Here is a 21,081-nt window from a genome sequence, read left to right on the forward strand (position 1 = left end):
GACCTACATAGGTGTTATCAGTAGTTGGCATCGAGCCAACACTTGTATGCGATCAATAATCATAGTTTGTAGAGGTGACATTTCTGTTGTAACGATTGGCGCCTGCCTATTAAAGTTAATAGCAATCCAAATAGCTCGAATGCAATCTACTACTTTATACCTTCTCAAGATAATTACTTAGCAAACACTTAACATCAAAACAAGGGATGAATTGTTCAGGAGGAGCAAAAGCTTATCTATACTTATATTATAAAGCTGAAGAGTTTGTTTGAACGCGCTAATCTCAGGAATTACTGGTCCGATTTGAAAATTTATTTCAGTGTTAGATATAGGCTAGTTTTTATCCCGGTACGGGAAGTAGTTCCCACGGAATGCGGGTGAAACCGCTGGCAGAAGCTAGTATTATAATAAAAAATACTCATGTATTCAATTAGAAGACTTTATTTCTTGCTATTATTTTCAAGTAGGTACTAATTAACCAACATAAAGTACCTATAAAATCATATAATATCCATTGGATAAAACAGCATATCCATGGTGTAAATTTAAAAAATACAATAGTGTAGAGATCTATATTTAAAAATAATCATAATACATAGTAATTACATAAAATATTTACAATTTTCACGACACCAACGATGTATAGCTAATAGCTAGAAGGAAAACATTAGGATATGTTAACAATGCTTGTCTTTTTAAGCTATGAATAATACATTGAGGAATAATATTTACGAACTCGTCATCGTTCAAATGAACAATGGGATTTCGTCATGATCGGGACGACTAGGCGATTTGCTAGCTTCAGCTAGGACTGATAGTTTCAGAGATATAACTGGAGGAAGTTTATAAATTAATTGTTTAAACATCCGTCAGTGCGATAGACACCCTGTTACAGCATTTAAAGTTCAACAACCTGAATGTCAATCAAATGTATTATTCCACAATCTAAGGCTACTATTGCATTGACGATTTTCACACGACACCGCGAAGGTCCGTGGCGGGAAAACAAAAGCAAACCGATCGACCGCACAGTCGGACAACCCTAGAGAGAAATGTTTAAGCGTATTTCATGAACGGCGATGCTTCACTAGATCCGTTATTCCTTCCTTACTTCACCACCAAAGAATCCTACTCACATTCCCCAGGGAGCGGTGTTGTGTGTGAATCGCCTATCTATACGAAGAATGGACTAGTGGTGATCATTATCGGAATGTTTACTGGAAATGCTGACGGTGGTATACTGCTGCTGTCGGTGCAGAATGCCCAGACATTGTAGCAGGCACTGCATGCTGGCTGCTGATGTTGCCTGCAATAGAAAATTTTTAAAAATTATAGGCTTGTAAAAATTGCTTGTATCTTGGGAAGCATTAAGTGACTTTTTTTAAGTACAAAAACAAATATCATGTTTAGGTATTATTGATAAAATTGTGCAATTTATACCACAGTGCCTAATGATTTTGTAATGATTGCAGAAAATAATTGTGTAGAAAAACTTACTTTTAAAAGTAATAAGTCTGGGTCTGTGTGTGGAAATGGTGAATCTGCTGATTCTATACACCTTGCTAGAGCTGCATCACTGGAAATTAGCAATAATTACTATGTAGTACAATTTTATAAGATTTCCAGTGAAAGAAAAAAAACACAAAACATCTTATTGTCTTATCTTGGTTTTCTGTTGTTGTGATTGTTTATTTAATAACACCTTATTTTTTAAGAGAAAGTTATTTAATTTTCAAATCATTTACACCAACTAGCCAAAATTTAATTATGTAAGTAAGCATACTTATGTATTTGTATCTCTTTCAAGTAAAAAACACTTTTAAAAATATAAAAATGTATTGTTTCTTGATGAGCATGTATAATTACCTCATTTCTGTAGCCTGTAGCTGGTTCCTAGCTGAAGCCATGGCATCATGCACTGCAAGCTGTTCTCTTGGCTGCAGCGGCGGGTTGGCACCCATGGCCTGAAAAATACACAAAAAAGATACTAACAAGGATTCAAAGGATTGTATACTATTTGTAATCGTTGAGAAGTTATATATGAAAGGAACAGAATAGAACCAAATAAACAATACAAATATTGTTTTGATTTGATTTTAAAAGTAATACTCAAAAGTTTTATCTGAAGAAATACATGACACAACAAAATGTAAAACTTCAGAATGATTCATAAGAATTCTTATATGAACTGTTTATAAATTATTCTTCATTTCTGTGCTTTTATTGTCTTAAAACTTTGTTATAATGTAGACCTGGGACTAAGTATATATGGAATATCGGTCAGTGGGTCGTCTTAGGGGCGGAGATCAGCTACCTTGGTGTGTATTTCAGCAATAGCCCTGAGGCCATTGACCCACTCCTGCCGGGCCCTGGCATCAGTGGCCCTCAGCTTGAGCATGTCTCCGGAAGCACAGTTGATGGTGAACGTACGGGAATCCTCGTCGCTCGGACATATTACTGCAGCTGCTAAATGCGCCTGAAATTATTCATTTACGTAAAAATATATATCTATAAAAAACAATCCAAATGACATACTTATAGCCCAAATAATGCTACTTTACTATCTTTGAAACAAGCTGCTTGCATTGCATTGAATTTTGTAAGAAAAAGCGGAGAAGATAATTATGTACTCATAAACATACAAGTAAGTATTTAAAAAACTTTGCACTATATAATGTAAACAAGTACAGTTAAAAACTCATCAGTTAGTAGTTAGTTGATTATCAACAATGCTTCACTTACTTCACCCCTAGCTGGTTGTCCAGGTTGAATGGTGTCTCCAGGTCCATCGAAGAGGTAATACGATAGAACTCCAGTTTCGGGATCCACTGCAAACCAACGTTGCTGCCAGCCCTTTACAACATTTGTGTATTTGTATAACTGACCAGATAATGGTCTACGCTCGCCTGAACCTGCATTTTTGATCATTTTATCCTTTCTCTCTAGAGCTCAACAGCACAGAAAAATACGTAAACACTTGAGTAAAAATTCGATATTTTCTTCTCAGAGATTTTGACATCCGTCACCAAGTGACAAATCAGTCAGATTTTGTTACGTCTAGTTAAGTTTTTTTGTTTAATTTTTACCAAATATAATTTGATTTTGATTTCCAAGAAGTTGAACAAAACTTGCTTATATTAAATTTTATTAGAGGATTACACTTCATGTTTAAAATGCCGTAGAAAATAAATTAGTTTTAGTTAGCGTTTTGTTCACAACAAAATTAAGGTAAACTGTCAAACTTGAAAGTTGTTTTTGTGTTTATTCTGTCAAAATTCCAATGCCGCTGGATTCTGTACACATTTTAATTATTATATTATTGAGGCATAAATATTAATAATGGTTTTCAAATTAGTGCGAATTGATTCGCCTTCGCCTTGTAAAATACCACTGGCGATTGGGACACACGTGATTGGGAGAGGGAAGTTTCTTCACGTAAGTTGCGTTATTCAATAAAACATCGTTTTTCTTATATTTCTCATCAAAATGACCCTGAGAAGTGTTATCAAATTTAGAATATTTTGTCAGACAATGTTATTATTGACTACAATGTTATTGTGAGATACGTTGTTTGTATTTATGACTCATCCAACAGACATTATAATTTGAATTTTCCCTGTTCAGAATGACGACACAGATAAGAGAGTTTCACGAAACCATGCCGAACTGGAAGTGACCACTGATTCAGTAAACTTAAAATCGGTAAGACACACTTATACAACAACAACAAAATGTTATTTACATTCCAACATTATAAAAACAAATTACTTAATAAAAAAAATCCTTTTCAGTTACACCAAAATCCATGTTTCTACATAAAGAAGAGTGTAGAAACCCACTTACTACAGCAAGACAGCACAGTTCTCTTATGCCATGGGGACAAATTTGGCCTCTTACCAGACCACTTTTGGTACGAGCTCCTACATTGTCCTGATCCAGATACTCCAAGCCCAGCTACCCCTGACACAACAGACAAGGATATAAATAATGGAGAAGAAGCGGTAATTAATTGGAATGAAGAAGTTGAGGAACAAAATAATGTGCCCCCAGAAAATGGTTCAACTGCTGAAGAAAATGTTTTACGCTTTAGTGAAGAACAACCACTAGTTTTTGAGCAGAACTCTGAAGAAGTAAATGGTACCAGATCAGCTTCACCTTCATTGTTGAGTAAGCAATTTTTTTTACAAAGCTTTAATTACTTCACGTGTTTATACCAGAAATATTAATTACAAAAAACTGTTTCTGATTTCTTTTAGATAACTTTGATCATTTTTGTGGCAAAATATTCATTCAATTCATTTAGCACTAGATTGAAGTATAAAGTAATTTCAGTTGCCCCAGAACCAGATCAGCCAGTAGACGCCCCAACAACTTCCAACCTACCTGATATAGCTCCACCTACTCCCGACTTGCCTGACACCACTGACACAGAAGATTATAAAGTACCAATCAACCTACCTGCTGTTGTAACAAGGTCCCCGGCTAAGAGAGACCACAGTCCGAATGATACCAGTCCTGTGGATTTGAAGAGAGTGAAGAATGAACGAATTAGTGATGGCGATGCGGCAGGACCGAGTAATGATCAAGTAAGAATATAGAGTTTGGTTTTCATATCATTGGCATTATATAAAATGTATGTAAACCTTCAGTAATCATCATCAAAGGGGGAGGCCTATGTTCAGCAGTGGACATCCTATGGCTGAGATGATGATGAAACCTTCAGTAAAGTATATTCACAATCCTACTTTTTAGGAGGAATATTTGTGGATGGTGCACAAAATTCATAAATTTTTTGATGATTGTCGTTTTAATGTTACTTTGTTCCAGCCTTCATCAAACACGGATACGAAACCTAATATCGCGTCGCCAGCACAACCAAAACCACGGTTAAGAGAACGATGTTTATATGGAGAGAACTGTTATCGGTAAGAATTAATTTGTACTGAACTCTTGTAATAGAATAAGTTAGTTAACCGGGCCGGCTTTCTGCTGTTACAAATTAGATACTGTAGGTGTTCATTGGTCATAACAGCACCCGAATTCGTTCAAAAGTCCTGGCGTATATGTTTTTACGACTTTTCCAGCCGCAACCCGCAGCACTTATCAGAATTCTCGCACCCTCGCGACGCGGATTGGGGCGCGGGCTCGCGCGGCACGTGTCCGTACGGCGCCGCGTGCCGCCGCCGCGACCCGCGCCACTGGGCCGCGCACGAGCACCCGCCCGGCACGCAGCCGCCGCACGCCCGACCAGGTATGTCAGCGAGTCCAGCAGCACCCGCGCGACGCCCACTGGGCCGCGGACGAGCGGCCGAGCGACCCAGTCTAGGGCAGGAACTTTACTTAAATTATATTACAGCATCTTGGTCACTATATCCTCATGTGATCATGGATGGAACTCCACCAACCGTTTTTGGTCACCGATAGTGCTTCCAAGGCGGCCAACCGTCCCGCATTCTGCGGGACCGTCCCGCAATGCTTGACGAAATCCCGTTTTGAAATTATTAGTAAAATAATAATAATAATGTCGGGACACCTTTTCACACACGGTCGGTTAGCCCCATGGTTAGTTATTAATTAACTTGTGTTATGGGTCCTAACACAACTGATAAACTACATATAGCTACATATATACATATTTATGAATACATATTGTAACACCCAGACCACGGCTAACAAGCATGCTCATCACACAAATGTCGACCGAGCCGGTCAAAATAGTCCCGCAAAACGTTGTATGCGTCCCGCATGTCCCGCATCCCTATTTTTCTACCACGCTTCTACACAACACCCACCTGCGCGCACGCTCAACAGTGCAGGAACACAAGGGCCCGATTCTCCTAAGTTAATATTGTCAAAATCGAATAGAAATTGAATTGCAATAGCAGTTTTAACCATATCGGGCATTCTGCTACTAATATAAGACCAATCGTATTCCAACGACATTCGATTATAGTTCGGCCATTCAGAGAATGCGTTCCTGACACGTCGCGATTGAACTGACGACGTAACTTTGCAATGGCGTTGCAGTTACGATAAAAATATTTTTGCTGGTTGTTTACCGTTTTAACAATTGAGGAGCATTAAAACAACATTATTATATCAATAATCAATGAATGTTATAATTTTGTGCCAAACTGAGTGTCAAATAACTTGGTAAACAATATTTTTCTAAATCTATACTGCGCTATTACAAGGTTATGTCAGCGGTTTATATTTTGTAGTGCTGTGCTAAAAATAACAGGCAAGTATCGTAATCTGTTCTTATACAGTTATAATATAAAATAATACGTTTTGATTTTCTTTTTAAGAATTGGAAAATAATGGACTATAAGACTTAATTATAACGTTTATGAAATATAAAAATAAAACTATGACCAAACCGCATTTTTATACTTAGATTAAAAATGGTAACCCCAAATGGCGTTATGGGCCGCCATTTTGTGACGCTAAAACAGTCGTCCGTTGTCGTTTCGTGCATGGGGATGCAACTGAAGTACAATAATTTTCTGAGGTTTTTTTTTAGAAATGCGCCATCTAGTGACGGATGCCCCGTAACTTGGGTATTTGTACTTCGTTTTAGTCACTAGATGTCACTGCACCTTAGACCGATATTTCATCGATTTAATAACAAATCTAAAAAAAGTTTTGTGATTAGAAATATTAACAAATATTGTAATTAAATAATTTTATGATTTATTTTTAATTCTTTTTTATCTATGAGGACGTCTTAGTTAATCACAATAATCACACTACTTGAAACCACTTGAAACACTGACGATTGACATTGACAGTCGACCATACTTTTAAATTAAACCGTTTTCCGTTTTCTAACGTGTTGGTTTATTCTGAGTGTTATTTTCTGGTTTTTTTATTACGATTGTTGCGTGTTCCTGGACTCTGATACTGACTGCTTCTGTGATTGACCTGGCTTCGTATTTTGGACCTGTGATCTACTGCATTTTCATTGACCCGGCTTTGTATTTTGGAACCTCGATCGACTGCTTTTACATTGACCCGGCACCGTATTTAGGACTAGAAAATGCGTCCAGTGGATCGTCTTAGGGGCGGAATGCCATCAACGTCAAGATATAAGTGCTACTTTGATTGTGACAATGACGGTAAGTTCAAAACTTTTAACTTTATAATGCACGTAATTTATCTTTTGCTGATAGGCTGCACAATATCCATTATTGTCATCCGTGCAATCTGTGGTCATCATAGTCCTTGAGTCATCAAAAATCTAAGATGCACTACCACACACACTCCTGTCCTGACCCTACACAAACAATTGAAACTGCACATTAACTTTTATATCCAATCAAAAGACTCGGAATCTACGTATAAGACAAAGCCCGCTCTAGACGACCCTCTGACCAAATAACTTCATCAGGTTTTAAAACTATGATTTTACAGTGGCGTAGCATGGGATTCCGCCGCCCGGGGCGCAGGTATATTTAGCTGCCGGTCAGTGGGTAGTCTTAGGGGCGAGCCCCCTTATTTAGGTACTTATTTAAATTCAAATGACTACAATTTAATAAAATTCTAAAGATGGTTTTGGCAAGAAAGAATTATTATTGATATCGACTCATGACCAGGTGCGGTCTCAGCCCATGATTTTGGGATTCACTAGGGTGCTGGAAGGAATACTTTCAGAAATTGTTACTGGCTCTCTTTGATATGTAGTGCAGCAGTGTGAAAATTTTAGCATCCTACCTAGGATTTTGTTGATTCATACACTAATGATCTATGTATAACTTTGTCGATTCATACAGCATGCAACAATATTTTTTGCAAACTAGGATATGTTAGATTTTCCTTTAAAGCTCAAAAAACATAAAGCCTTGTGTGGACTAAGCATTTATTGTCAAATTAAACGAAAAACAAGCAGATGTAAAAATTCAAGAGCGAGTCGAAAAATTTAGTACCCTGCCTGCCTGATAGGTTAGATCTTCTTTTAGTAGACAAGAAGTTATTGGGAGGTAGGCTAGAAGTATAGATAGATATCTATCTATCTTGTTGTATTTGTTATGGTGGTGGTGGTGGTATCTATACACACTATGTACACCATAACAAATTACAATTTAAAACTTAATAACTAAAAGGGGTGTAACAATGGGTGGTCTTATCGCTAAAAGCGATCTTTTACAGACAACCTTTAATGTATAGTGACTCTTCTCAAGAAAATTGTATTATGGGGTGGCATAAATAGGAACTGACAATGTAAAGGCGGCAAAAAATGCCTTTGCCTCTACTGTCAACGCTATCAGCTTCTACTTGGCTTGATGCTGCAGCTAGGCGGCGGTGCCGGCCCCTAGAGTAGCGCCACCCAGGGCCATGGCCCCCTCGGCACCCCCATGCTATGCTACTGTGATTTTATTTACTTCAACTGTGGTGTTCCTGTTCTAGTACTGCTAGACCTCAGCTATTATTTCTAGTGTTAGATTAATATTCAAGGATGGTATCACAGTACATTACTAAAATTTTATACATATGATGATGATATCTATTACGGTATTTTAATGAGAGTGAGTTGTTCATGTATAAAAACTTCTTGATTTCAGGCCCATTGCACCGATTTCCTAAACCTGAATACCCACATTTGGAAAAGTTTAACTCGTGGAAAAAAGTACTAGATAAAGCTTTACAAGAGAAAGGCGACATCTACATTTATAACCAAATTCGATTTTGCGACAGACATTTTGAAGAGTGTTACCGTTCAGCCAGTCACCGACTTACTCCAAATGCAATACCAACTCTAGGTACCTACTATTTAGATGTCTTATGTTATTTAAATCTTAATAGAAACAAAACCACATTTCTTTGCCTTCGCTGTAATAACAAAATTGTTCCTCAAATATTAAATAAAATTTTCTACTGAATAATCTAATCCTAATTAGAAGAAAATAAAATGAATATTATATACCAAAAATAATTGATGCAACATGCTATCTTCTAAGAATTAAATGAATATTGTTCTATATTCTACATAATTATACAGTAACTATAAATAATTTCATCCTTTTGCAGATTTATCTACATTACCAGTTGGTCAAACTCTTGAAGGTCCATCGGGACATGTCGAGGCAGACATGTCGAATTTATTAAACATTTCGCAAGATAAACTTGCTGTCATTGAGCCATCCAGCTCTACCCACTATCATAGTGATGTACAGAATGCATTACAGACAGCTGAACGCCCTAAAGGTAAATATTTTTATTGACAATTGACCTTTGACTTGTAACATTAGGTTTTTCTTTCCATCATCAGGATTCCAATTTGTTTCCACTGTAGGGTCATAAAACTTCTTGCAGAGAGAGAGAGTGGGCATTTAAGCGTACATAGGGAAATAAGGACAGAGAAAGCGACTTTGTTTTATACTATGTAGTGAAGCCTATGTGTTATTACATTTTTTATAAGCTATATTACTGTAAAGTTTCATCTAAATCCGTTTAGTAGTTTTCGCGGGAAAGAGGAACAAACATCCTCACAACATTTATAATATTAGTACTAGTATAGGATTATTTCATACTAACTGCGTCCCGCGGTTTCACCCGCGTATACCGGAATAAAAAATAGCCTATGTCTAATTCCAGGGTATAAGCTATCTACATACCAAATTTCATCCAAAGCCGTTCAGTAGTTTTTTCGTGAAAGAGTAACAAACATCATCCAAACTTACAAACTTTCGCGTTTATAATTTTAGGTAGGATTATTTCCGCACTTGCAGGAATCAATAAATGTAAGACAATAACAAATCTCCGAACTTGTAAACCTGAATTAAATGGATTAATAATAATAACTTGATATAATCCTACAACTTATGTGTCATAATAATTATTCATCCAAATAGCTAGTTCTAACCATCCATACCATTTTTTTTCGTTGGTAGAAAAGGCCCAAAAATGTATGGAGTCTGAATGATCTTCTTTATATCCATTTTTGTTTACCCATAAAATCCCCATAAAAAATATTTATCAAGCTTGTATCTGCTGTTGTAGGGAAGTCTCCACTTTTTGTATCTGTTCCTCGAAGCCTACCTATTCCAATCTCTGGTCATAATATAATAACAGAACAATATTATGTAACATATTTTTATCACAATTCTATTAAAACTTTGTGTAACACTATTTCTTTGATCTGAGGTGTAACATAATTTAAATTACAGGTTCTAGGAAAAGAGGGACTTGTCAATATTTAAAACGAGTCGTCACCTCCAAAGAGAAGGAGATAATAAAGTTAAAACAGAAAGTATTGAAGCTGAAAAAGAAATATAAGGAACAAAATAACAAGAAACTCTCTGCAAGGAAAATTTCCACATCAAAATCATTTTTGAAAGAGTTAAATAAAATGCCTGCAACAATAAAAATATTTACTTCCCTCCAAATGAAATGGAAAAAGAAACCACGAGGCAGGCGATTTACATTTAACGAAAAAATCATGGCATTGACCATTTACAAACAGAGTCAGAAAGCTTACAACCTCATGCGAAAAATGTTTGTCTTGCCATCAAAGCGCAGCCTACAAAAAATGTTGAGTAAATTTGAACTGAAACCAGGCTTCAATCCTGATATATTTAAAAATTTAAAAGCTACAGTAGCAAAATTGCCGGCAGAAAAAAAGTTGGTCAATTTACTGTTTGATGAGGTATCATTGGCTCCGGGTGTTTTTTACAACCCTGCCCTAAAACAGATAACTGGTTTTGAAGATTTTGGGCACAGACAAACAAAAAAACTCGCAGATCATGCCTTGGTCTTTATGATCAAGGGTATAAAAAGCAAAGTGAAACAACCTTTATGCTTTTCATTTTGCCAAGGTGCCACGAAAAAGGACGATTTAAAGAAGCTGATCAAAACAATAATAAAAGAAATCTCCAATACTGGATTGATAGTTATTGCCACTATATGTGACCAATCAGCCACAAATATTTCTGTGATAAAAAGTCTTCAAGAAGACACAAAACGCAAATATTTACAAGAGGGTAATGAATATAGGACCCAAGCCTTCGAGTTTGAAGACCAAAAGGTCTTCCCATTATTTGATCCTCCACATCTTTTAAAGGGAATGAGAAATAATTTACTCGCCAAACATTTGAAATTTGTACAAGATGGGAAAACAAAGTATGCAAAGTGGGAACATTTGGAGATGCTGTTGAAGTTAGATGTTGGGGATGATGAAATTAGGCTTGTTAATAAATTAACAGAAAACCATGTTAATAAAGAGAAAATTCCAAAAATGAAAGTGAAATATGCTGCACAAGTTTTCAGCCAAAGGGTATCATCAGCATTGAGATTCTTAGCAAGTAAGTATGCTTTTTATTGTTCTCATTATTTTCTCTATATTTAAAAAAAATTGCTATTAATTTACTAAATTAGATTTTTATTTTTAATTTACATGTTTTTAACCATCTTCATTCTCCACAGACAAATTAGAAAGTTCATTATTTTTCTTTAAAATAATATTAGATGTCCTGGCTACATTTATAAGTTCAAAAATATTTAAAAACAAACAATTGAGATGCTATTTCTCTCGATAAAATTCAAAATAAAAATACAATTCATATCTAATAATTTATCTAAAATTGGCTATGTCAATATTTAAGATGCATAAGATATATTGTTGGAATAACATTATAAATTGAAATGAAATAATAAATTAAAATTATCATATTGAAATAAAAATTTGAGACATTATGAAACTACAAAATATAGTTTAATGTTGGTTTCTTACTAATTATATTTACACCCACAACTATTTACTGAACCAACTGATAAAGACGCACAGTAAATCGTTACTGCCACTTTAAAGTTTGTAAGTTTGTGCCTTTTCGACACAGCCGTGAGGCACACCGTTTAATTTTTTAATTAAATTTTTGTATTTTTGTTTTTTTATTGTGTGCCCCTAATCTGGGTCGAATAAATGTATTTTCTTTCTTTTTTCTTTAATTTCGGTCCACAATAGCAAAAAAGATTGATATGAACTGTATTCTAGTACTTATTTAATATATTGTTTCAGAACACAACCTTCTTCCGGCGGAGTGCGAAGAAACTGCTGATTTTCTACTCATTATGGACAAACTATTTGATTCTTTCAATGGACATTCATATACAGGTGATCCAAAAATTTTCAAGGGGTGTGTAATGAATAATTCTCCTCATTTTAGATTATGGACAGAGGTAGTTCCTATATTGGATTCAATGACTTTTAAAACTATAAAAAAAAAACGGGATGGTACAGAAGAAGTAAGATATGAAAAAGTGCCATCCCTTCAAAATTGGATCCACAATATTAAAACGTTTAAAGAAATGTGGGAGTTTTTAAAAATCAAATATAAAGTTACTAGCCTTTTAACCAGAAATTTCAATCAGGACCCTCTTGAAAATTTTTTTTGTAACATTAGAAGTAATGGGATACGAAATGTTAATCCCTCGTGCCTACAATTTATTAATGCGTTCAAAACTTTGTTACTTAATAATTTAAATTCGCCCCATTCTGTAAGTGCCAACTGTGAAAAAGATGAAAATAAATCACTGCAATCTTTCAAAGATCTTCTTGCTGAAAAACAAAACAATGAAATTGAATTGGTTAGTGGTGATTTTCCTATTGATTCTTTAATTAATACAATGAACCAAATTAAATGGAATGACTCGATTTTGCATGCCGAATCAAAAAAATATGTAGCAGGATACATTGTAAAAAAATCGAAATGTAAAGTGTTCAAAAAATGTGGAACATGTACTAATGATATATTAAGAAAGGAAATTGATTTTGAATCATTTAATTATGAAATAGATTATACGAAAAAATCCTTATTTAATGCATGTGATGATTTTATAAAATTATTAAATGAAATATATTATATGATTGTTGCATGTTTACGAGATTCACCTGAAATAAAATATCTGAAAGAAAAAATGAAATTTTACATCAATTGCCATTGTGATTTTAGTATAATTACTTGTATAGTTCATAAAAATAAATTAATTGATTTTATAATTAATATGTCAATTAATTTAATCATTCACAGTTGGTGCACCGGGGTTAATAGAATAATTAACGGAAAAATAACAAATTTCGATGTAAATGATGAAATTAAGTTACAAGCATTTAAATATTGTAATACACATAAAAAAAGGAAATAAAATATACTTAGCCGATAAATGTACTCTTTATCTTTTGTTTTTTTATTATCTCCCATAATATTATTGACTAGACTAGAAGTTGGAAACTGAAAACTGGAAACTGGAACTGGAAATTGAAATCACTGTTTTAAATTCAATTTACAGTAAATTGAATTTAAAACAGTGATTTCAATTTTCAAATTTAAAAACATATTTAAGAGAACTCTTGAAAAGCGCCATCTACCCTAACCATACATGAAGTAACCACGCCATCTTGTGACGGGGGCCCGTTAACTTTCACGCTAGTAAGTTGTTTTGAACGATGAGTTGCGTATCTATCTCTATATAGTGTATTATCTATGGTTTCGTGCGCATAGACCACGTTTTTCAAGTGTTTTCGATCTGTTTTTATTTGATTACCCGGCTTTTGTTAGACCGAGATATCAGGATTGATTCTGTTATTGATAATAATATAATTATACATGTAGGCGAAGATGATGATGAAGACACCACCTCCTCAAGCAAATCGGAGTCTGATTAACCGTCAAATCCGTAGCGGACCCCAATCGGGGTCTGAACATCAATGTCACCGTAAGCTCGGTTTAGACCCCAATTGGGGTCTGCGAATCAGTCATACACTTTCCTAATTATTTACGCTCATATTTATTTTCTTTCCAATCAAACCACATTTGTGAGTACTAAATAAAATAACTAAATAAATTTAAATTATTTTTACGCATTCAAACCTTTCATATTTAGCATCCCGTTAGAAATATACCTTTTTAAAATCCAATCGTAATTACCGGGAATTCTGATCGAACTCGCCATGTTTGTTTACATTAGTTGTTTTTTTAAATTTGAAGACGCATAGACAAGATGGCGACGGTGATAGAAGTTTTGCATCGAATGATCCGATTCGTTAAAATAAAGAATCGATTTAATAATTTTATTAGTTTTTATTAGATTTAGTACTTATCATAATCTGAAAATAAATTAGGAAAAGTAAAATTACTTAATTTATTTTGAAAAAAATGCTAGAAAATCAGTGGTAGAAAATACGTTGTAGCCGGAATTTAAAAAATCTTCGGTTTTTAGGGTTTCTGAAGACGGCAAATGAAGACTTATTTATTTCTTCGGGTGTTTTATGTGCAGGATTCCTATAGACCTGCCAAACTTAATGGCGATTCGTTACTTCCAACTTTTTAACTGAGCGGCAAAGCTATTTGACGAGAGCCGTAGTTAGGTGTAGTTATCGCAAAATTTTATGACGATTTCATTGTTTGAAAGGGCAAATAGTTCGCTGATCATCGAAAGCTGGTCCAAGATGGAAAGATGGCCACCGCCGACTTATTTTTAACCGACTTCCCAAAAAGCGGAGGTTCTCAATTCGACCGTTTTTTTTTGTATGTTTGTTACGCGATTACTCAGCCATTTATTTATCGATTTTAATGATTCTTTTTTGTTTGATAGCGTATACTTCCGAGGTGGTCCCGTTATCATCAGGTCAGGATCTGATGATGGAACCTTGAGAAATCGAGGGCGACTTTCGAAAGTTGCAGAAATACATAGGTTGAAATCTTATCAATCAGGTGTTTGCCTGGTAGCACTATTCAACAGTGAAGGTTTTGAGCTGAACTGATGATGGAGACCAGTGAAGTTCGAGGGAACTCGACAACTGAATATTTAAACTTTCTCAAGTTTGTGCTTATATTATTCGTATTTACGAGGCCTCTGCAACAGTGAAGGAGATGGAGACGAGAGAAGTTCGGTTGTCGAGATCCCTCGACCTTCTCTGGTCTCCATCATCAGGTCAGCTCCAAACCTTTACTGTTTCATAGTGTTATCAGACATACATCTGAGTGTCAAGTTATAACCTTATCTATGCTTACAATTTTCGAGAGTTGCCCTCGATTTCTCAAGGTTTCCATCATCAGATCCTGGACCTAATAACAAATATGGGGAATATACCCTTTCGACCAAAAACAAACATCCAAATTGAGAACCACCTCCTTTTTGGGATTCGGTTAAAAATATTTGGTGACTTTAAAATCAATCAATTATTATTATTGTTTCTCATAATCAAATAAGTACATTACTTTGGTAGTTACAAATTGCATTATATTTCAGAACACCAGGCTTACCCTCATCATCATCATCATCATCATCAGCCTATCGCAGTCCACTGCTGGACATAGGCCTCTCCAAGTGCACGCCACTGAGATCGATTGAAGTAGGCTAAATACCTCTATGAGCAGGCTTACCCTCCGCCGAAACAAAAATCTTAGAATTGTTCAGAAATAATATAAGAATAAATTAAAATTCCATAATAGGTAATAAAAATTCAATTAAAGTTAAAAATTATTACGAATGACGCAACACCAAAATAAATAATACATATAAAAATTTAATGCTAAAAACTTTCACAAAACTTAAATATCTTTTTTCTTAACAACAAAAACAAATTGAACCTATAATTTAAAATTAATAAATAAAATTGAAATAAGTTGCTATTTAAAAAAATATATAAAATTGGTATTCGATTATTTATAATAAATATCCGATTTAGGTATCGAATGCACACCGATGATTGAAAAAAAAAATAAAACTATTCCAAACTCTACTTGTCTGTGACTTTGATCTTGTAAATATTGTTCATTTTTATTGTGTATTTTATGTGCTGATTTTTTAGTTATTGAACATAAATAAGTGCACGAAATGTATTGCAATGGATTGAAAATGTTATAAATATGACGTTTGTGTTGTGTTTGAGAAAGTGATGCGATTATTTATTGGTAAGTTTTCACCAAATTTGAAATGCCTAACTTTTCGATAGACTTAAAAACACCGTAATTATTATATTTTTCTGAATTAACTGACCCCATTTGACCTTTGCACGTTGTTGTCAAATAAGTGAGCTCTAAAGTTATAGGTAAAATACTTCTAATCAGGCATTACGGACTTAGAATTCATGTGTTGAAAGTTAGTACAAATTTTTGACTTCCATGTCGCGATTCAAAATATCCCGCCGAATCAACGGTATAGTCATATGTCAAAATCTTGTCGAGCAGAGGGGTTAATATTCTGTTCGCACATTCAATTCAATGTACTTGTAACAAAGAATAAATAAAACAATTTTATTATATGAATATTACCTTTTTTTGGTTTCCACTTAAATAACTAAAATATAAAACAAATGATTCCGCCAATTTAAAACGAAAATAATCTTAAAATAATGCGGCGGTTCATTTTGAAGGAACGGTAACGAACTCAGTGTTATGTTGTGCCCATCACTAGTCGTGACTAACTGATAGGTGTCAGGAACGCATTCTCTGAACGGCCGAAGTATAGTTTGCGATTGGTCTGATATTTTGGTGATTTTGGTCTATACGGTAGTTTATGAGGAGGTCAGATAGGCAGTCGCTTCTTGTAAAGCACTGGTACTCAGCTGAATCCGGTTAGACTGGAAGCCGACCCCAACATAGTTGGGAAAAAGGCTCAGAGGATGATGATGGTCTATACGGTAGTTTGCTCTACAATCATATTGCAATCGTAAATCATTTGCAGACAAAATGATTCATTATTGAATGACAGAAAAGGATAAAAACGTTTATTTCAAAGAAAAAATAGCGGAATGCCACATAAGCTTCAATCGTAATCGAGTTGTGATTGGATCGCAGTCGAATGTGAATAGTATATCGCTTGAGTAAAATTAGGAGAATCGGGACCCAGATTACCTATAATATAATCTCGTTCTCTTTATTTCTACTGAACTCGTGAGGCCTAATGATTTTGAAAATAAGACATTAGTGCACGCTGTGACACGATATTGATAGGTTAAATTATAGCTTTTTATTTTATCAGTTCCGTCCGATCATTTTTCAATGCCCCCCCCCCTCCCCTTTCACGAAAGGTTAAGTCCCGCATTCAGTTTTCGGAAAGTTGGCCGCCTTATGCTTCCATCAAGTGAATTTTCCACATGCTTATACCAACTGACAATACAGTAGATATTAACAATGGCTTATTCTATTCCACAGGTATGCAAGTAGTCCAACGGCATGGCAACACTTTCTACATAAACGCACATTCCGTCAACTTTTACGATGACCACTTCCAAGTAGAAGACTCAGACGGAGACAGTGTTGATTACGATTACGAGTTCTGAACCATTGGACTAAATATTGAATCATGAAAGAAGTTATTGTTGTGTTCTATTTTTAAAATAAGATTAATTTAACCAGGTAATAGACGGAAAAGGAGGCAAAGACAAGATTCTGTGTCTGATGAGGAAGAAAGTCTTGATAATCTTATTGTGACTGGGAAGAGAGTAAGGAAGCCCATTCAAAGGGCGAGTTGGAGCGGCGCGGAGTCGGCTAGCGACGAAGATCCCTACAAAACAGATGAGTCTGATGAATGGCAGCCTGACAGTAATGTGACAAACAGCCAAGATTATTCACAGGATTTATAACAGATGAAACCATGAAGTGAATAAATTACAGTTATTTTTTCAAAGAGTTACTTGTATTTTTTTTACATTTACTCGTATTCTATAATCACTGTTAGTGCTTGTAACAGAGTACAATTTTCTCTTCAAAGTTGCAGTTTCACAGTTTGGGGTGTTGGGGAATAGACAGGATTCTATCGCTATCATATTGCTAGAAAATAAAACACGATATAGCAAATCAATAAATTATATTCTAGTAATTGAAGCTTATTCTAATATATCTCCGGATACCCGGCGCTAAAGTTTCAAGGCTGTCCAGACATTATGTATGACAATAGATTCAATATTAGAGTACTTATAAACTATAATCATACTTCTGCTTAATCTAATGATTGAAGTTGTACATAGATATTGCTTACATTTTTAGATGGGTACATACATTGAATCTAAATTGAATTAATATGTGCACCTTGAACCAACCTACCTACTTTGGTAATGTAATGTTCAAGGCGCACATATAATTTTTTCGAAGTTGAATTCTCATATTTGGTTTTCAATCTTATCAAAAAGGAATGCTGGTTAAAATCCTTTGCAGTAACTACTGCACAGCACTTTGATAGATATCAAAAACTTTTAAAAACATTACAATCTAGATATATCTCAATAGGTTTTGCATAAAATTTTAAAAGTATGTATTGAAAAATTGAGATCCCAAGCCTTTTTAAATGATTTTAAGGAATGAACAAACTTTTGTTTTAATAGATGACTTCTTTTTTTAAACATTCGGAAAAGGAACTCCGTTTCTCCAGGCAGGTTGAGTGCTTAGTAATATCCTTCATCATCGGAGAGCGCGGGCGCGTCCCAGTCGGCGGCGCTGGCGGCGGCGGCCAGCAGCGGCGCCGGCGCCTCGCCGCCGCGCACTCGCAGCGCGTACACCGCCATCTCCACTTTGTTCACGTTCGCGCGCGTCGTCGCTAGCTTGCGGACTAGGAGGCGGCTGCCTGTTATACCTGGGAAAATGTTTATTTTTTAGTATGGATGTTTGTGATGAAAGAAAACTGGAAGGCAGTGGCGGATTTACCAATAGGCCAAGTAGGCCAGTGCCTAGGGCGGCAGATTTAGAGGGGCGGCAAATTTTGCTAATTTTTTTACAGTTTTTTTTTAGAATTATACGAGTACACAATCCATATATAAATAAACGATTAATAAATGCACTGTAATGTATGCTTAGGTTTATGTGATCATGAATTTTAAAATATTCCAATAGCGTTTCAATAAAAATAAATTGAAAGATCCTTCATCATTTCTGGTTTATTCTGCGCTCTTTGAGTCCAATCTAACAAAAAGTTAAAGCACCGAAGTAGCAAAAACAACTGACGCTCTACGCTGACGATTTCTAAGCTGTTCAGGAGGTGGAGGACTTTTGTGTCCCAAATAATTTCGCTTTTGTGTCCCAAAACTCAAAAAATTTCGCGCTCGCTGCGCTCGCAACTTTTTTACTTTACATTGGTTTTTTTCAAACTTGTTTGAGTATTTTTGTGTTCCAAGACTCAAAAATTTCGCCTTTCACTTGACAGTTACTTTTTTCTAATTTCTTTAGATATCATTGCGTCCCAAAAATCACAAATTTCGCGCTCGCTACGCTCGCGGCTTCTTCTCTTTGCAGTGGTTTTTTTTCACACTTGTTTGGGTACGTTTGTCTCCCAAAACTAAAAAATTTCGCGCTCGCTACGCTCGCGACTTTTTCACTTTAGGCCGGTTTTGTAAACTCGTTTTGGTACTTTACTGTTCTAATAGTATCCGAACGAATGAACCGATTTCAATTTAGTTTTTTTTTGGTATTACAGGTGTTTTACGGGCGAGTGTTCTTAGACATGTTTCCTGAAAATCAATTGAGCCGTTTAAAAGTTACAGAGGTTTTACGCTTTAAAGTCACTGTCAGATAAACTTGTTAGGTCAACATTAAACTCTTCGTTACATAGCGGGTTGCAAAAATAATCTAGTAACTGACAGAAATGTCATCATTAAGTTCACAATCATTAGGGGCGGCAAAAATTGAATGGCCTACTAGCGGCAAATTTGTAAATCCGCCACTGCTGGAAGGTGTGATTACAGCAAGACGTGATTGTCAAGATTGTCAACTACGAACGAATAAAATCATTAGGGATTCCTTACCCAAAAAACCAGTATACAGATCTCTGACAACTTGACAGGCATGGAAGCACTCGTCGCTGTCCCCACTGGATATGCTGTTGATAGCCTTCCTCATCAGCTCTCCGGTGAGATCCGCCAGACCCAACATATAATCAGTTTCCGGCAACATGGTGACCAGGGGCCGTTGGTAATCATCATCTAAAATGTAATACTCAAACTCTTTCTGTACTTCAGGGTATGTGATGATTCTCTTGTCAGTCATGAGGGAGAGAAGTGTCCTGGCTTCTATGAACTCCTGGAAGCCAGCTGTGACTGCCCTGGAGTGGAGGTGTGCAGGACTGTACTCCAGCTCCAAGCCAATGCTTCTGATGAGGCCATTAGTTAGCTTTTGTATTCGCTCCTTTGCTTCAGTTAGGGTTTTCTCTTCGGATTCCTTTCTAAAAATGTATAAATGGGAAAACTAAGGTTTTGAGTGATCAATGTCTGTGGTTGTAAAGAATTCATTTGGATATTATTGGAAAAAGTATGGAAAAATTACTGCATGTGGGCTATGAGGGTAACAAATTACATATTGGGGACATGTGGAGAGCAATGTCTATATGACGGTAACTCACGTCATAGGCGAATGCAACAAGAATATGATTCTCTTGCTCTCTGTGGTGATGTCGCGCGACAATTTGACGAGTCGCTCGTGTCTGTCCTGGCGCTCGTTCAGTTTGCGAGCAGCTTCCTTGAAGATGGCCAGCACGGGGCTGTCTGCGGGCAAGGAGGCTGCAGTTTCCCGCGCAACAGATGCCAATGTGTGCTGATTTGAATGGTTCGAACCTTTACGATTGCCACGAAAGTGCTTCCCTGTAATTTAAGGTTTTACGTCTTTTAAGCAGAGTTGAAAAACCAGCTGCTTACAAGATGCATTGTATGTAAAAATACTGCATCTCATGTACAGTGAAAATACTATAATCAATAACATCTTTAATGTGAAAATATGCACTTGTCTTGAATGAAGTCAACGAACCTGGGCCAGGCATAGTTACTTTTATGACTATACCAAACTTATTTAGTAACTATGACTGGATTCTATGTTCCAAACACGCTGTTGAATTTATTTTAATTCTTAAAAACTTTACTATACGCTGACAGTTCGCAAGTTTATTTATTTTTTGGCTCTATTGTCTGTCAACCTGTCAACAGTGTCAACCAGTCAGACACCTTTCAATTTTAAGGCTCTCCCATACACAACCGATAAAATAATATTTTTATTGAAATTATAAAGAAATAGGATGCACATTACATGACCTTATGAACAGACGCAAGAAGCATGTTTATATCCGTTTATTTTGGATACTTTCGATAATCGAAACGCTGCG

At 35.7% G+C, this 21,081-nt stretch overlaps 3 protein-coding genes across 4 annotated transcripts; 1 reads left to right on the forward strand and 2 right to left on the reverse strand.

Moving 5' to 3' along the window:
• Positions 1–423: 423 nt before the first annotated feature.
• LOC124634854 (oxysterol-binding protein-related protein 11) lies at positions 424–3,050 on the reverse strand. Its single transcript, XM_047170511.1, has 5 exons — positions 2,743–3,050; positions 2,315–2,476; positions 1,867–1,964; positions 1,498–1,576; positions 424–1,306 (listed from the first exon to the last, which is right to left on the reverse strand). Exons 1-5 carry the CDS (start codon positions 2,926–2,928, stop codon positions 1,190–1,192), a joined length of 642 nt encoding a protein of 213 aa, XP_047026467.1. The 5' UTR covers positions 2,929–3,050; the 3' UTR covers positions 424–1,189.
• A 186-nt stretch (positions 3,051–3,236) lies between these two features.
• Positions 3,237–17,630, forward strand: LOC124634851 (aprataxin and PNK-like factor). Of its 2 annotated transcripts, none has more exons than XM_047170507.1 (7): positions 3,237–3,435; positions 3,625–3,702; positions 3,792–4,167; positions 4,333–4,586; positions 4,828–4,925; positions 5,085–5,251; positions 17,154–17,630. In XM_047170507.1, the coding sequence occupies exons 1-7, from the start codon at positions 3,340–3,342 to the stop codon at positions 17,279–17,281; spliced, it is 1,197 nt and encodes a 398-aa protein (XP_047026463.1). In that variant the 5' UTR covers positions 3,237–3,339; the 3' UTR covers positions 17,282–17,630. The 2 variants fall into 2 exon arrangements, with proteins under 2 accessions (XP_047026463.1, XP_047026462.1); XM_047170506.1 differs by having other exon boundaries at positions 3,238–3,435; positions 17,358–17,630.
• Positions 17,631–17,791: 161 nt separating this feature from the next.
• Positions 17,792–21,081, reverse strand: LOC124634853 (translin-associated protein X). Its single transcript, XM_047170510.1, has 4 exons — positions 20,730–21,081; positions 20,329–20,566; positions 19,736–20,151; positions 17,792–18,570 (listed from the first exon to the last, which is right to left on the reverse strand). The coding sequence occupies exons 1-4, from the start codon at positions 20,740–20,742 to the stop codon at positions 18,383–18,385; spliced, it is 855 nt and encodes a 284-aa protein (XP_047026466.1). The 5' UTR covers positions 20,743–21,081; the 3' UTR covers positions 17,792–18,382.

This window comes from Helicoverpa zea, chromosome 12 (genome assembly GCF_022581195.2).
Source record: "Helicoverpa zea isolate HzStark_Cry1AcR chromosome 12, ilHelZeax1.1, whole genome shotgun sequence".
NCBI lineage: Eukaryota > Metazoa > Arthropoda > Insecta > Lepidoptera > Noctuidae > Helicoverpa > Helicoverpa zea.

What these genes read in the sequence shown, in the direction of transcription:
- LOC124634853 (XM_047170510.1), bottom strand. An exon ending in TTGTTGCATTCGCCTATGAC is followed by an intron (nt 20,152 to 20,328) that starts GTGAGTTACCGT and finishes ATACATTTTTAG; the next exon opens with AAAGGAATCCGAAGAGAAAA. An exon ending in TCTGTATACTGGTTTTTTGG is followed by an intron (nt 18,571 to 19,735) that starts GTAAGGAATCCC and finishes ACATTTTCCCAG; the next exon opens with GTATAACAGGCAGCCGCCTC.
- LOC124634854 (XM_047170511.1), bottom strand. Translation starts at nt 2,928, where the DNA reads ATGATCAAAAATGCAGGTTCAGGCGAGCGTAGACCATTATCTGGTCAG. An exon ending in GACAACCAGCTAGGGGTGAA is followed by an intron (nt 2,477 to 2,742) that starts GTAAGTGAAGCA and finishes GAATAATTTCAG; the next exon opens with GCGCATTTAGCAGCTGCAGT. An exon ending in CTACAGGCTACAGAAATGAG is followed by an intron (nt 1,577 to 1,866) that starts GTAATTATACAT and finishes GCTAATTTCCAG; the next exon opens with TGATGCAGCTCTAGCAAGGT.
- LOC124634851 (XM_047170506.1), top strand. Translation starts at nt 3,340, where the DNA reads ATGGTTTTCAAATTAGTGCGAATTGATTCGCCTTCGCCTTGTAAAATA. An exon ending in GGAGAGGGAAGTTTCTTCAC is followed by an intron (nt 3,436 to 3,624) that starts GTAAGTTGCGTT and finishes TTCCCTGTTCAG; the next exon opens with AATGACGACACAGATAAGAG. An exon ending in GCCGCCGCACGCCCGACCAG is followed by an intron (nt 5,252 to 17,357) that starts GTATGTCAGCGA and finishes TAATTTAACCAG; the next exon opens with GTAATAGACGGAAAAGGAGG.